Below are 17379 nucleotides of genomic sequence, written 5' to 3'. Positions count from 1 at the left end.
TATTTTCAGCTGAAAACATATTCATATAGGGATTTAGTAGTGCTGTTAACCAATGTGGGTCTTGATCCCAGCAGTTGAGCATGAAGTATTACAATTCCTCAAATTGTGTTGAAAATGTGTGAAGCAACTGCTAATATGCATTTCTTTACAACAACTTTATTTATATCACCTTAAACCTTGAACCTTGATAGCTTTTTCAGAAGACAGAGAACATTCAGAATGTTAACAAAGAAGAATATCATATGTTTATCTCGGTGTATGTACATATGCATGTATGTTTTCTTCTTCATGAATGTATGTATGTATCTACTATATATGTACGTATATGAGTATGTATGTATATGTGCATATGGGTACGTATATGTGTGTGTATATAGATATATATGTATGTATGTATGTGTGTGTGTGTATGCACGCATATGTTTGATTGTTTAAGCTTATGTACAGACTGCTAATGGGATACCAAGATGGTGGAGGCATAGGAATTTTATTTATATATTTACTTTTCTTAGTTTATTATCAATATCATCATTATTAATAATTGATTATTTTTGTTACTATTATAATTATGCTTTCATCTATATTTTTTATTTTTATTTTCATTTTTTATTGTTATTATTATTATTTACTATTTACTACTTTTCTATTCTTTAGGTGGATATGACCCTGTCCTCTTTTATTACTACCCTATCTACACTGCCATACGTTGCGGGGGTGGAGGGGGGGGCTAAATGACATGGCTGAACCATCACTTATGCTATGTTTTGCAATGTCAAAGCCACTGTAAAACAACCAATAAACAATTGATCACAAAAAAAACAAAGAAGAAGAAAAATACCCCCCTCCTCCATCCCATTCTACAAAAAAAAAAAAAAAAAACAGACAAAAAGCAAACAAACAAACTAAAAACAAAAACAAAAAACACACATCATCTGTGTAGCACTCTAAATTACATATTGCTATGGTCATCCTTTTGTGCAATTATATTCTGTGATTAAAAGGCAAAGGCATTGAGGTGTCATGTGAGTCCAGAGCCGTGATGTAGTCAAGGAAGGGCTACCATATCTGTTTGAATCTGGTTGTTTTGCCCAACACCTCATATCTGATCCTCTCCATATACAAGGTACTGGAGAATTCTGTAAGCCAGGCCTCAAAGCAGGGCGGTTCCTCCTTGTCCCAAACTTTTAGAATCATTTTTTTTGCAATAACCATTCCATACTGAATTGAGGAGGATTTCCAATGGCTTAGAGCTGCTAGCTGTTGCGATCAGCTGAGAATGGCTGTTTCTGGGTTTGGAGGAAGATTATCTCCATAAACTTCTGAGTAGCAAAGAAATATTTCCAACCAAAACCTTTGAAGCTTCGCACAGAATCAAAACACATGGGCCACGAAGGTACCATCAGCGTGTTTACATTTAATGCAGAGAGGTGATGAAGATGGGTAAAATGAATGTAGCTTTGTTCAGGAGTAATGAGAAATATGTATTTCAATGTCTTTATTTATCTGATATTTTCAGACTTACGTTCAAGTGCTCGTTGGAAATGCCTTCATATGTGTTAGGAAATGGCCCCAAAAGTCAAAAACTGGTTTGTAAACACATATGTTTGTACATTCATAAACATAGTGGGTTATTGTTTGACAGATCTGCCCATAGTCCTTCATTCTGTGGCAATCATGTGCATGTATGAGAAAAACAAACTATATTTGCATCGACTTCATGGATGGCTGAGTTGTGCGTTAAAGCGTGTTTGTAATGGGTGTAGGTTTCTCTATCATCATCATCTATTCCAGTTATTGTTTATGAATCTTGTAGCTATGTTTTAGTTCTTTGTGGGGTTGTGGTGTCCATACTGGGACCCAGAATAACATTTTAATGGTCCCCACAAATTAAAGTTTCCTCTGTTTCTACAGTGTTTATCCGTGTTATTGGTTTGTAAGTGAAATACAATGAAAGGTGAGTTTAAAGTTAATCCTGCAGAGAGAAGGTTATGTGTTTTAAGTTGATTTCAGCTATACAAATTCTATTTATGTTCACATCCCTTTAATGCAGTAATGTCTTTGTGTTTTTGTTTAAATGCCCTTCTCTGCTGAGTTCTTCTCATTGGATGGTTATAAAACTTGACTTTGTGTTTTAGGCAAGGATCTCTTTTATGGTTGATATTATTAGCAGACCTTGGGGCAGGACACAAAGCTCTATGTGTGAGATTAAATGCAGGAAGTTATGTTCTTGTCTGACACTTTCCTCCCTCTTGCTATGCTACTTATGCATTGTAAGTCCTTGTGTGCTGGCCACTTGCAAGTTCATCAAACAATAACAAAAAATGTCTTAGCCATGAACCACATTGTTGTGTCTTAATGTTTAGTCATAATGTCATAAAACAACACTTTAGATGAAATCATTCAAAAGTGGACACTCCGACCTTCTTGGATATACCTGATAAACACGTCTGAAATATAGAAACTATCAGATGTCTCTGCAGCAGCACCAGCCGTGTGCAGGCTCAACATCTCAGCTTAAGCGTGCACATTTTGTCCTAAGCGTCTACTTAGTATCTCATATCAACATTCTGTACCTATCATCCCTTTGCATGATTCTCTGATGACACTGAATCATGTCATGCTTATGGTGAGCCAGCTTATGGATTGATTTATATGGGCTCAAAATGATATTGCAGTGCATGCTTATTTTACAGCAAAGGTATCTTCAGGTGTCATTTTTGAATGGAGTGGCAAGATAGACCTAATGTATGGGAAACTGCTTCTACCATAATGTGGTCCTACTGTAGGAAATGAACTGAGGAATGCATGGACAACCACATTAATGTGATCAGTGAGGTAGCACATTTGTCACTGTCACATTCAGCACATTTTCCACCCTGCACCTCCAAAGATCTTCGCCTTGCAACATGTTCAGACTCTTAAATAGACAAGCATTTGTTTGTTTGTTTTTCAAAGCAGAAGTCTGTCTGTTAATCAGGTTACCTTACACTGAATAAACCCATGTTTCATGTTGACACATCTGAAATGCTATTACTGCTACAAGAGTCTAATAATAGCATTACTGCACTGCTTAAAAACAGACAGATCAAGCTTCTCTGCTTTGCACGATTTTCATAATACTCTCCTGAGAAACTATAACTACAGTCCTGGACCCCTAGCTGGAGTTCATATACCATTAAAGTGTGAAATACTATTCTTAAGTTGGTTGAGTATGCTTGCAAACTGTTTGCCTGGCTGTTACCTACTCCTGTTACATTGCTTGCTGCACTACTCTTTCATTTTTGAGACAAATAGAATGAATAGTTGCAGTAGTGTTGACTAGTTGGTGTGTAGTTATCTCTCTTAAAATGTCTGTGTCTTTGGGTCTGTGCCAGTTTATCAGGTCTGTGCACCTGATAATGTGTTTTTCTAGGCGTGACCCCTTTGTACACTGTGTTTTTACTTGAGCCACCATCACCAATTATATGTCTTTGAAATGTATCAGCTCTCGTCTTGTCTGAAAGAGACTGCACAGGAAACGAAAAACTGCTTTCCCCTCCCGCTGTCATATAACACTGCGTACCCAACGGATTGACTGAGGAGGTCTGGCATCTCTTTTTATGTCATTTTGTCTGTCTGAAATGTACACGCTCTTCCCGGTGTCTGGCTGAGTCATCTCATAGTCCGAGCTTGGCCATGATGCGTTGTGCAATGTTGACAGGGAGCAAAGTGCTGAAGGGGGAGCTTCTAACATTAGTTATGCCCCGGTCACCGTCACAGTAGAAGGGGGGAATGTGGAAGGTGATCTTTCTGTAAGACCATCCAGCTTGTTTTGAGATAGTGGTTAACTAATAAATTCCACCCACTTTTCTGGACCACTTTGCACTTAGCCCTGGTCTGATAAGTGTAGTCATAATGGGGAAAACAAAGCCTTTCTCACCTTTGTTCCTTATTATCACATAACAGGTCACTGCCTGGTAGCTTTTGTTTGTGTGATGAAAGTGCTGAAATTATTATCTCGCAGACTGTAACATGCCAAAACAAAAGTATTTTCTTGACAGCTAGATATATTGAGTCACATATTGAAAAATTGCAAACTGACTGACTATAATTTTGCACAATCTTAAAACAAAGGTAAGGAAATGGCAACAGTCAAAAACTCAGGCAAGGACTAATTATTATTATTATTATTATTATTATTATTATTATTATTATTATTATTATTATTATTGTTATTGTTATTGTTATTATATTTTTTATTTTGTTTTATTTTGTATCTTACTGTACCATCAATGTTATTTCTTAATTATTATTTGACCAATTGGATAATAGGTCAAATCATTTCTATTCTGAACTATGTCTTTGCTACACAGTCAAAATTCAAACATGGACTAATTATTATTTAATTTAATTTAATTTAATTTAATTAATTTAATTATTTTATTTAATTTATTATTTTTTAATCTTAATTTATCAATACTATTTTGTTTATGATTCTTTGTCTATTTAAAAACCCTAATGAGCAAAAAATGAAAAAACAAACAAACTCATTCACCTCTTCAAATGTGAATATTTTCTGTTTTCAGACTGCTTTTTTAGCCAATCAGAATATTTTTCTAAATCAGTTTTAGATGCTTTGGCAGTTTAAGCTGCCTGCTGACATTCTCAAGGGTAATATGATTGATTGTTAATCATGAAAATGACTTGAAGAAATGTTACCAACTCAAAGTACTGAAGCTGCATCCCTGAATGCCATAAATAGTGAACAAGCAACTTGTCAGTCTGTTAGTGATACGGTACAAAATGCATTAAGATTACAATTTTGCACAAAGATGGGATGGATTACCATGCGTATCAGACTCAATGGTCATGGGAAATACTTCAACATTTGTTTTCTCACATGAGCCAGGTTCACAACTGTATTTAAGGTCAGGTTAACACATCAAATCAGCAGCCCTGTACATACAGAGCTGTATTGTTCAGCTTATTTCAGGCTACAGCGAAGCCATGTGACCTTTTAATATGTAATCCAGCTTAGTACATTAAATGCGGTATTGTTATAATGTTAAAATGTTTAATAAACCCTAACAGTGCTATAACCTGTTATATGGGAATGTTATAATGATACACTGCTATAACAGTGCATGAAAACATACCTAAAGTCAAGAGTGTGAGTTTGGAATCTGCTGTGGGACTGTCAGTAACTTCTTGTTGAAGAAGCTTATTTTTGTTTATAAGGAGAACATGTACACTATCAGACACAAACATTAACATTTGATCTTTTGTACTCTACATATAAAGCAATGTTTTTTATCTTTATTGACTCATGTTTTGATCTTGTCATTCCAGATTTGCTTCCTCCTGTTTGCAGTCCTCTACATTGTGTCTTACTTCATCATAACCAGATACAAGAGAAAGAGTGGTAAGTGTTTCTGGTACACATCACTTCATGGGAACAGAATTGAACATTACATTTACCCTGGTGAAACTGTGACTTGCCCTAAAGAATCTCCAACACTTAAGCTGCTCGAGTTTGTCCATGGTGGATCCATTTTCTCAGCTAATTTCTCACAAGTCAGTCTGTTCGTCTGGTTGTGTTGTGTTGACACACAGACAGAGAATGTCATTGTGTTTACAGTACATGACAGCTGAGAGGTGTGTAAGTGTGTTTGTGAGAGACCACACCCATGCCAGTAGAGTAATCTGTTAAAGTCAGCTGTGTATCAGTGTAAAGTGTCCCCACCCCACATTGCTTTAAGTGAATGCAATGTGTAATAATATCAGTCAATACTCGCTCAACCTGTCCAGCTGAGTGGTGTTCAGACAACGAAGACTGGACATCTTAACAAAAAGAACTGGTTTGTTAGTCTGTGCCGTTTGTGACACAGCAGGAAGAAATGACTGAGAATAGAAATCCAGTTCAAGTTTTAAAGAAGAAAACCGAGAGGAAGACCCGGTTAGACATTATGAACTGTATCCCATGTTCCCAGGACAAAATTAGTACGTCTAGGTCACCATGGCTTCCCTTGTTGCATTTTGAAAGTAGACCACTTCGCACCAGAAAACCCCTTTTCAAGCTTCTACAGGAGAAATTCAGACGCCTGTTTTTTTTACACCTACTGATTTAGTAGGCAAATTTTCACTTAGAGTGCAAAGGAAATGTGATGCCTTAACATGTTTCACGAGCATACTTTGTGGAGTCTCACACATTTTAATAATAATAACACGATTCTTGAAGTTCCTCCTGTAGCTATTATTACACTATTAATCTGTTTCTGTCAGATATGCTGAAACAAACACATTTGTTACCATTAAAATAGGAATCAATGGTAAGATCTGCTGTAAAAGGCATCAGCACTACAGATAGCAAAAGTGTGTCCTGTTAAAAGTAAATCTTTCTTTACAGTTGAAGTACTGTTTAGATTAGGTCATGATGTATCAGATGTGAACCTTAGTGAACTCTCACCACCTTTGTCACTGTTTGTTTTTTATAGACGACCACGAGGATGAAGATGCCGTCGTCAACAGAATATCGTGAGTAAAGCTGATCTCTGTTGATTCTTCATTTTAAAAAGTGTGGCAGCTGCATTTAATAGGCTACTGAGAAATAAGTTCTCTAAGTCATAATTATTAAGTCATAAGTAAGCAAAAATAAGTGATGGAACAAATACTGTGTTGAATCAAAGTAATGTTTTCTCGCAAATATGACACACATTTCTCAGATCCATCGATTAAATTATGAGGATTTAATGCTCTTTTTAGTGAAACATCATAGCGAGTCAGATATCTTTGGATCATGGGTGTTAGTTGGACGAGAAATGAAATCCTTTGAAGTCATCTCGTTTGGCTTTCTGCTGAAATTTTGATGCAGTTTTTCCTCTATTTCCTTGCATTTCATAGAACCTAACAAAGATATTACTAACCCAATAAACCATACACAGATACTTGATTATATTATCTGAGTATACTGGTGATTCTAATCATTAAAAGCAGCTCATGTTACTTAATGAAACAAAGCACACCCCACTGATTCACTGACTATCACTATCAGTCTGAATGAGCTCCAGAGCTGTGGTTGCGGTATCACATATCTCTCAGTTTAGGATTACAGAACACATCACACTCAGAGGTGCCTGTTGTAGCCTCATGCACCCTGCAAAGCAGAACAGCACCTCAAGTGCAAAGACCAAGAATGGAAAGCATTTCAATTAATGAGCACCTTTGGTGAGACAGTGAAGAGGGGACTTTGTGCTGCCTTTACTGCGGACCACTGAGCAGATGGTTAGTCCCCTGGGCCCAGTCCAAAGGCCTGCAGCCTCTAAATTTCTAAAAAGGCATTGCAGGCTGTTGAGACAAGGCCAGTGTGTTTCTTTTGTCCTAGGACAGGGACAAGGGCAGGGCAGGTTGGAGTAAAGTGTTGAGGATAATTAAAAGCATAGATTGACAACAGCCTGTTAATAAATGAGTTAAATCTTATTTGCTTTTGTTCCTAAATCCTATAAAGTAATTTTTTTATGTCTAATACGTAATCCTAACTAACCCATATGAAGTTTCTCTAAGATCTAATCTGATGTAGAAAAATAAATTTGTTGTGATTTTGCCTGTGTTTGTTTTCGTCTCAACCAGTCTTAACACCTATGTATGTGTGTTTGTGTTTTCTCTGTGTGTGTGATTCCATTTGCAGATTGTACTTGTGCACCTTTACCCTGGCAGTGTCGGGTGGTGCCGTCTTCCTGCTGCCTTTCTCAATCATTAGTAGCGAGATCCTCCTCTCCTTCCCCAAAAACTATTACATTCAGTGGCTCAATGGCTCCCTCATTCACGGTCAGTGGATCACACAGTTCAAGTGTCTTTTTATATAATGATCCAATGTTCTCCTGCTCTCTGCTCCTAAACAACGAAAATATCCTCTAGTATATTCAATTTGACATAGATTAGAATCTATTGTTCCCAGATTGTTGACAGTTTTGTACATATTTAGGTAAAAATGATCCGTCTTGTGATGATGCAACATAAAGAACCACTGACAGCATGCTCATTTAGATGCACCAGTACAATGAGGTGCTTTGCATTGACTATTCCAGGTTTGTTGTGGGAGTGTAGAATGCAAAATAAGAGGCTGATCCATGTGTGTGTAGATCACGGTGGATCAAGCTTTATAATAAGATTGTTGCTGATTTTTAGTTTTTCTTTTTCTTTTTGCCGTTTTCAGCTTGTGTTTAAGTAAACTTTAAGTTCTGATCCTACACAGTTATTTCTAAATGAGGCCCCATAAATGTGTGTTCATTTGTTTCCTGGATTTGTATTGGTTAATAGTTGTACCAACCTAAAAACTGCTGTGTGTAAAGACTTCGCTATGGACCGGAGGGTACAATTAACAGTAGCTTTAAATTATCTTTGCTGCTTATCTTTGTATCCTCTGTATTTGAATTGCGTTAAATTTCAACATTTTAATCAAATCAAATTAAAAAGTCAGTCAGTATAATGACTCAAAGAAAGACATATGTAAGTTTCAAGGCCAAATTTCTTTTTTTTTACTGTGGCCGAAATCAGATTTCAAAGAAAGGCTGGAAAACACTGTCTCACCTATACTATGACTTTCTGTTAACTGTATATGTGTAGATTCAAGTCACAGTTACTGAGTATCAGAATGAGTCAGTTTATTTTCTTTTATTTAAAACCAGGACATGTGTGCTGGGAAAAATCTTAATTAATATTTCATTGTTATCCAATCAAATCACATCCGTGTCTCACAGTCTGTCATACAGAAACAGAGAAAAGTTAGTGTCAACTTTCAACCCTGTGAGTAATGCTGTTGGATGCTACAACAGCCACCAGGGGCATCAGAGTCCACGTCTTTAACATGAGGGGGACTCACTTGATAAAAAATAGTTGTGTTTGTCAGTTTAACTCACAGCAGCTTTATAATTGTATCGAGAGGGGTCCTGTTTATTGAAAAAGAACATTTGCAGATAAAATAGACAAGGGTTAAATCGTTTATAAATTGTTGTTTGATGAGTGCAATCTGATGTATTTGGTTTCTGCAGGTCTGTGGAACCTGGTGTCACTGTTCTCCAACCTTTGCCTCTTCGTCCTGATGCCCTTTGCATATTTCTTCTTGGAGTCTGAAGGATTTGCAGGATCCAAAAAGGTACGTTTGTTAAGTTTCTGTGCATCGTTTTCAGTTTTGTTTACTTATTTGCATGTAATGAGAGGTTAAGCATTTGGAACAGAGAATGAGTTTGAGAGTTTGATGGGCGGCATCCAAAATGTTGGAAAAAACACCCTCTGAGAAAAGAGAGAATATTTGTGGAGTAGATAACTTTCTTCCAGTCGTACCGTCACTTTTTTGTAACCATGTGTCACTGGGGAAAACTAAAATATTTAATGTTTAAAACAAAAAAATGTGGAAACCAGTTTATCCTCTGCCTTTGTGTTGAAGTATGATTCTTCTATCCATGCATGGATTTTTCTCTAAGCAGCCAGAGCAGCAGCAGGTGCCTAGTCCTTGCCCTCTCCCTGACTCACGCCACTGACTGTAACTGCCACCACAGAAAGCTCATTAACCATGAAAGTCTGAATCTGGACTTCGCCCAGCGCCACATCCTGACAAACCCTTCCAATAAGGCCATAGGCTGCAAACGCTTCAACACTGCTGCATCGGCCCCACTGATTTAAAGCCTGATTCCTTGTCACCCCCTCCCCAGCCCCCTAAAATAAAACTTCAAAAGGACAGGCTAATAATCGAGTTGTAAGGCTCAGCGAACTTCCTCGTTTAATTGATTACCTCGAAAAAAAAAAGAGGGCTGGGAGCTCGTGTTCCAAAAGTCCATAAAGTCGCAGCAACATGACAGCACAATAGAGCCTCGCAAAACGGAGGGGGAAAGATTTACTTTTAATACACCTCTATCCTGTGTCACAGTTTGAAACCTTTCTGGTTTATGTCCCTCCTGGCAAAAGCACATAAAAATTAGTCTGTACTGTAGTATACGGCGAGTTCTTTTCTTCCTCAGCCCACTAATTTGTTTCGGTTGGATTTCTCTTTCAGGCCCTGATGTATAGGAAGCAGGACGCAGGCCTCTTTCTCCTTTTTGTTCTTTTTGATTTCTGCAAGACTGTTTTCTGCTACCGATCTTCCATAAATTTACTTAGAGGAAGCACTGTTCAATGTTGAGCTGCACTTCCAGGTATATACTGTGAGTTTGCTATGGAAGGGGTGGAAGTGACACCCCTGTTTCACCTATAAAAAAAAAAGAATGAAAGAGCTGCCTGCAGAGTCGATCATGCAGCCAACAGCCAGAGGAATGTAAAACACAGATCCGACTTTTTATAATGTGATATTATCCTTTTCCTAATAACAGCATTAGACCACAATGTCATAAGGTTTTATGTGACATTTTAACCTCCTGGGCTAATGTTATGGCACTGCGAGGTCCTTCTGACTGCGGAAATGAAGTGAATGATGCATTTCACCTCTAACGCCGTAAGTCAGCCTTTTCATGTGGCTGTGTTTACTTTTGACGATGTACTAAAAGACGCCACCAGAATAAAGATGTAAATGTGGATTTTTTCTTTTTCTTAATGTTAACTGTTCACCTCTTCAGAGGCTCTGTCACCTGAGTGATTAATAGTTTAACAAATTGTCCAAATTGTGGATGAATCAGGGCCACTAAGGCTCTTGATGTCAGATGTTATGATCTGGCTTTATTTGCTGCTGTAAAATGTCTCCCACTTTTACTGCGTGGCTCTCAAATCTTTGCATAGGAGCTGCATCACTGAGGCCGCTAAAGGTCGTTGTGCAGTTCACGTTTTAGAAAGCTTTGTTTTTGCAGTTGCATCCTACATTGAAATTAGTCTTTTGAAATAAGGAAGGTATTTTTTTTTTTAAGTTATTGATCTTTATAAAGTCTGATTTTGTATTTCATTTACTGTTATAGTTGTCTCCATGTAGCCAGTAGATGGCATTATAATAATGAGAGCCATCCCTGTCATCCCTCTTAAGATGATCAGCATGTTCTGACAAAGACTGTGAAGACATCAGCACCAGCCTTTGTTCAGACTTCTATTTATATCAAGGGACTTAAGTGTGCTTGATAATTATGCATGAAGAGTATGATATATTGAAGCTATATTTGCTCAGAGACACTTGGATGAAGGTGAAATTTAAGGTTTTGCAATGACAACTTCCTGGTCTGTGTCTAGTGTAGTCTAATCTTATTCTCTTAGCCCTCATGTTAGATGTTTTATTAGCTGGAAGAAACTTATTCAAGGAGCCATTTTATTCAGAATGATGAAATAAAGTATACAGAGTTCATGTTTAGGTTTCTAGGTGTAGTTTTTCTGCATTAAGAAAAGTGTAAATTGCAGAGAGTATGCTCTGCAGTGAATAGTCCTTGGTCCTCCCCGCTGTATTGAAATGTGTTTGATCCTGAAACGAGTTGGAACGAGTCTGACCCCCTGACTGACCCAGCAAAGGGCCAACAGGTTTCATCTGGTAGTTAAAGAAACTCCTCATCAATCTCATCCTAAGCCCTAACCCGCCAATGATGAGAAGTGTGTTTATTGTGGAGGGAGAGGAGTGGGGGGGTGGTGGTTGGGGAGGCGGCGGGGGGTAGGAAGAGAAAACGTCTCGCCGAGCAAACCCCGCGTGGTGTTACTAAGATACTCGTCTTTGTTGGAGCTCCACAATGGGGGCCTGGATATTTATTTCAAATCTCCTGCACATGCAGACATTTTTCCCAGGCCTTCTTTCGGGCAGGGCCAGCCGGAGAATATAAAGTGGTGTTTACATACCTTCCTTTAAGGTCACAATGTCTCCCTAAAGCTGCCTGTTACAATGTTCGTTACCATGGCAACATATTAGTCCGAGCTGGGAATTTGAAAAAGAACAAGCGAGTTGCTCAGGATTTTTTTCCCCCCTCATCTCATGACTCAGTTTTTCTAAACCAAGTGATTTATAAAGCAAATTTTTAACAGTTTTTTTCCCCCTGTTTTAAAGCAAGACGTCATCTATCTCACATGTCGACAGAATAACTGTTTCTGCAGCTTTAAGTCCTGCAGAGTATTCTACTTATTGGCTATTAGGTGCACTTGGTCTTGATCTTTTACTTGGCAACTAACCCAGGATACAGTTAATTTTCTTTTATCAGTCTGCCACCTTTTCTGTAAGCAGAACAAGCTTTGGTCACCGTAGGATGTCAAATAAAACATCAGACAGTACTTAAGCTGCATCCTTCATTTAAACTTTAAGTTTTCTGACTCATCCAGTGAATCAGTCGTGAAACCAGCAGGAGCATGGCCTTTTTTTTTTTTCAAGTCTGAAAAGCCAAGTTCCCGAACTTTCACCTATGTTTTCTTTTTCCTGCCAAACCCTCCCCCCCACCACCACCTCGGTTTGAATGATACGACGTGATGCCGATCATGTTCAATGCTTTCGTGTCATTGCTGCTTTATTAAAAAGTCTTATTAAGAGTCTTTAGAAGTTCATAGTGCAGCTTTACAGGGGAGTGTCCCTCTCCTCTGTTTTCTGTCTCTGACACGGTCATTGCTCTGCGGCCCACTGGTTGAAGGATACGTTAATAAGGTCTCTGGGCATCTGGCACGTCTTTAGCAAGGAGGGCAGTCATTTTTTTTGCCAAAGAGCAACAAAAAAAAGAAGAAAGACCTGCCCCCCTCCCTTGGCTATTACACTCTTGCCCCTTGTTCCACACGCCCCTGACAGTGAGCAGAAGGATGGTCTGCGGGATGATCTCTGCCACTGCCTGCTGACCTGCGCAGGATTGATGGTGGCAGCTAGGAAGCTGCTTCACCACCAAACATCTCTTTCTTTTGTCTGATTTCTCTCTCTCTCTTTCTCTCTTCCACAACAATGCAACTTCCCAAGTATCATCTCCTCCTCAATTCTGCACTTTACCTTCTGAAGCCCTACATCACAGACAGTGCACCAGATTATGCTTTAGTTTCTCTGCTGCACAAGTGAGGTGAAAAAAGCTTGTGAACTGTTTCCAGGCCCTTTGCGGCTTTGTGTAATTGGCTGGATTTAGAGGTTGATTTACTTGGCTGTGTGTGTGTGTGTGTGTGTGTGTGTGTGTGTGTGTGTGTGTGTGTGTGTGTGTGTGTGTGTGTGTGTGTGTGTGTGTGTGTGTGTGTGTGTGTGTGTGTGTGTGTGTGTGTGTGTGTGTGTGTGTGTGTGTGTGTGTGTGTGTGTGTGTGTGTGGGCGCGCACATGAATTCATGCATGTTTGTTTGCGACTGTATATGAAGCGGTTACTTTCCCTCTCTGGCCGCTACATTCTTGGAAGTCTCTCCAGTCTTGTTTCGAACATAGCTGCAGTTAAGCAGCCCCCTCACTCGATGTCGGTGTGAGGATCAGGGGATGCTGAATATTTCAGAGCTGCTATATTTAGAGGTAGTTACACATTTAGAAAGGCAAGAATAGAAACTTTCAGCGGGCGCTCTGGATGCCAAGGCGGAGGTCTTTTCTTTTTTTTCCTGCCTTCCTTCACCAGTTGACAGTTTAATCTTTGATCAATAATAATGGGGATAGTTGGAGTTGCCTATTTTTATACCATATTTGCCCATCTTAACCTCTGTGATGGGGGAACAAATGATGTTTTTCTATTGCAGTAATAGGTAAGGATAGACTTTCAGTGTGCAATGTCATGCATGTATGGACAGATCAATGAAACCAATCTGGCCTCAGAGTGCAGCGTCCTCTTTCTCCTGCACTCAAACCGTGTCTGACAGTGTGGATTGTTCTTCCAGCGAGGCAGGAGCCAGGGATGATAGTAAGGGAGGTGACAAGCATTGCCTTTGCCCTAAATGATCTGAATGGGTAATGATTTGAGTCTTATAAATGATTGAGCGACCTATCTAAAGGGAATACACCTTCAGCATGGCATGGGCAGCTTGTTAAGGTGGACCGGTGCGCTTGAGCGGACGCACGTCCTGCCTCTGGCTCCTGCTCGCCCCGATGCATCCTTAAGAGAGCGCGTGTGGGACGTGGCTCAAGTCCCTGAAAGCATTCCTCTCTCACCTCTCTTACCTCCGGGGAATGAGATGCGCTCAGACGTTGACTCCTCTCCTCCACCAGGCTCTCTCTCTCTCTCTCTCTCTCTCTCTCTCTCTCTGTTGTTCTCTCGCTTTATCCCTCTCTATCTCATCCCTTCTCAGCTTCTTCTTTTTTATTCAGTGGTGTGGAGCGCTTTCCCCACTGCCCAGTTGAGCTATGCTGTGAGCTGCTCAATTGCAGAAAACATTCAGTGAACTCAGTGTGTGCAGGAGAGCACGAGGCCATCAGCAGAATGAAACGACCACGTCAGATTTATGGCTTTATTTTGACGCATTGATGCTCATTAATTGGTGAATTCATAGCTGGTTTGTGGCAAATGGTTCCTGAAGATATGATATCCTTATGATGTATGTATGAATTGAAATGATGTTTTCATGATTGCAGGTTTGTCTCATACTGACTGGAGATTTCATCATACCCCCTCCAACGTTACTTTGTCCAGTGACTGCAGTGTCCACCTTGGCCACACTGGGGCACTCCACACCCTGCCCACTCTTCTCCTTGTTGTGCTAGAAATTTCTACCCTCACTCACTCACTGAACCTTCTCCATAATATCACCATAAGAGCAGGCGAGGGGCAAGAGATTGCTCAGTAATAGCAAAAGGATGCAACAGGGGGTTTTCACCTCTGAAAACGGGTGGAATCACTTTCCAAAGTAGGGACTTAGTGGGTCGGTGATTATGTGCAGACATGGAGCAAGTCTGTGACCCATAAATGCTCGTATGCCATTTGTCAGACAGGTGCTTTTAAAAAGATAAGAGCTTCAGGTTGAGTTTAAAATAACCATATTTTAGGTTACATAGAAGGGAAGACAGCTATGATCCAAGTTTCAGTGCACATGCTAAAGGACAGGTGGTTTATATGACAGCCAGCGGTGCCGGGGGGAAAAAACTAAGCCTTGTCTGATTTGATCAGCAGAATAGAAACCATTTCCATTCTATAAAGCCACGTGATTAACAGGGGCAACTTTCAAAGAGAGACCCCCTTCATGTACCTGTTGGCAAATACTGAACAGCAACCGCACAGCCATTATGCTAGCTGGTAACAAATTGCTCATATGTGCCCAATTTAAGCAGCACTCCACAAAGCAGAGAGCCCTTGTTATCCCTCGCCTGCTAGCCTACCTGACATGTGCATGAGAACGCCTATCTATCTCACAGTACGAGACAGCTCGGCTCTCCAGCAGGGGGGGAAATGGAAACTGTGTGAACAGGTAGAGGAGGACTTTATTAACCACTCAGCAGTTTGTGACCCGGAAAACCCAAATTACCCCAAAAGCCTCTCGTCTGCACGGCCTGGGACACGACCGTGGTGCTAAGGGAGCGACTAATCGGCCCCAGATGGGAGGCCTGCTCTTGATCGCAGACAGTAGCTGACCCAGCCAGTCTTCGTGCTCCTTACAGCAACCCCCAACTCTCCCACCCCCCCTCCTCACTCTTTTTAATTTCACCTCTGCAACCACCAGCCCCAGTTAAAGCCACTTTATAGACCACAATATGTGTGTATAAAAGAGCTGTTTTACACAGGAATCTATGGGAGCGTTTATGTCATGTTTGTGCGATGTGACTGGAAATGATGGTGTTTAATATGAGAGAGGCAGGATGGAGGAGGAGGAGGAGGAGGGACATGTCTCGTAAATTAAATCCTAATTTGTGGGTAAAACTTTAATATGAAATGTATGAAATACAGACTCTCAAACTCAGCGCCATGACCATCACTTTAAATCATGTGTTTTTCAAGTATGTTGATATACACGTTGTATATTTTAGTTCAGATCCTGATTTTCTTCTCTGTGCACTATTTCTTTCAGGGCATTAAGGCACGTATTTTGGAGACCTTTGTGATGCTCTTCTTGCTGGCTTTGCTCATTCTGGGCATCGTGTGGGTGGCTTCAGCACTCATTGACAATGATGATGCCAGTATGGAGTCACTGTACGGTAAGAATTTAAAACATTTTATGTCCTCTGAGTTTATTGATTTCTGTTTGTTTTAAATGAGAGAAGGTCTGATTAATTTGGAAAGCCTCTGGCAGAGCATTAAATGTCTGGCATTATCTGAGATGCTGAGGCTACAAGTTGATTAGCTAAGCTTATTGTAAAAGCTGTAAGCGGGGATGGTTAATACCCCTATCAGCACCTCTGAAGCGAACACATTGACTAATGATATCTCTTTTGTGTAATCCCTTTATAACTCAAGATGTTAAAAGATATCTGGATTTTACAGAGAAGTGTGTGCTGAATATTTCTTCATTTTTAAATGATCATGTCTTGTCTGTAGATCTTTGGGAATTTTACCTGCCATACCTCTACTCCTGCATATCTCTGATGGGTGGACTACTTTTACTCAGTAAGCCATTTCCCTTCCAGTACTCACTGTAAAACAAAACATACCACTGCTGCTGGGTCTCCTAAATATAATGAATATAATTGTGGTTCAATAATCACTCTGATCAAGTTGTTTTCTGTCTGATGTGCAGTGTGTACTCCTGTGGGCTTGTCCAGGATGTTCACTGTCATGGGCCAGTTACTAGTGAAGCCAACAGTAAGTAATCAATATTTATGGTTGTTCTTTTAATTGTTGGTAGTAGAGATTTAAACCTATAACTTTAAATGAAACACACAGTTAAAGTTGTTACTTAAAGCCACCTCGCTCCTCTGATCTGAAATATATCAGCCTCAGTCCACCACTTACATGTGCGACAGAGGACTACAAATACATCACCAACTCATTCTCCCATCTGCCATCTCTCCAGTCCCACTTTGGGCCTAATTATAACCCATTTCATCTCTTTTTCCTTTTCTCCCTCCCCTTCAGATCCTGGAGGACCTGGATGAGCAGATTTACTGCATCCATTTGCAGGAGGAAGCCCTTCAGAGGAGATTAAACGGTATGTCTGTGGGAGACGTGTTGGCACATTATAGGAGAGGAGAGGGGTTGACTGCCCTATTGGGTGTGATGGAGCGCACCACACTGGAATCAATTAGCATTGAAAATTTCAGCCAGACACACACACACACACACACTCATACACTGACGGACATACACGGACGCACACCCACACACTCGCCTTAGCCTCTCCCTGCTGCTCTCATAACTTTGTGCTAAAGGGCGAAGCAGCCAGGACCATATTTTATGTTAAGGAAGTTTTTAAGGATCCATTTAAGACACTGCAGAGCCACTGTCACTGCTGGCGAAATGATTGCCTCATTTAATGTGAGGCCCAGAATGGCAGCCTGGGTAATAGGATGGAAATGAAATCTTTTATAAGAACTTTGGCCGGGTCCTGTGGACATTAAAGCGACTTTTCAGCAACTTCTGAAAAGGCGAC

General features: G+C 40.0%; 1 protein-coding gene across 1 annotated transcript in view; it reads left to right on the top strand.

Annotated features, from left to right (window-relative positions):
• Positions 1–17379, top strand: part of lmbr1 (limb development membrane protein 1) — a 35670-nt gene that overhangs the window by 637 nt on the left and 17654 nt on the right. Inside the window, exons 2-9 of the mRNA XM_034706052.1 lie at positions 5329–5401; positions 6474–6513; positions 7664–7803; positions 9027–9130; positions 15862–15988; positions 16329–16397; positions 16528–16592; positions 16866–16938. Coding sequence (XP_034561943.1) covers positions 5329–5401; positions 6474–6513; positions 7664–7803; positions 9027–9130; positions 15862–15988; positions 16329–16397; positions 16528–16592; positions 16866–16938 — 691 coding nt within the window. The remainder of the gene's footprint in view (positions 1–5328; positions 5402–6473; positions 6514–7663; positions 7804–9026; positions 9131–15861; positions 15989–16328; positions 16398–16527; positions 16593–16865; positions 16939–17379) is intronic.

Source organism: Notolabrus celidotus, chromosome 17 (assembly GCF_009762535.1).
Source record: "Notolabrus celidotus isolate fNotCel1 chromosome 17, fNotCel1.pri, whole genome shotgun sequence".
Classification (NCBI taxonomy): domain Eukaryota; kingdom Metazoa; phylum Chordata; class Actinopteri; order Labriformes; family Labridae; genus Notolabrus; species Notolabrus celidotus.
This window is presented reverse-complemented; position numbering and strand designations above follow the sequence as displayed.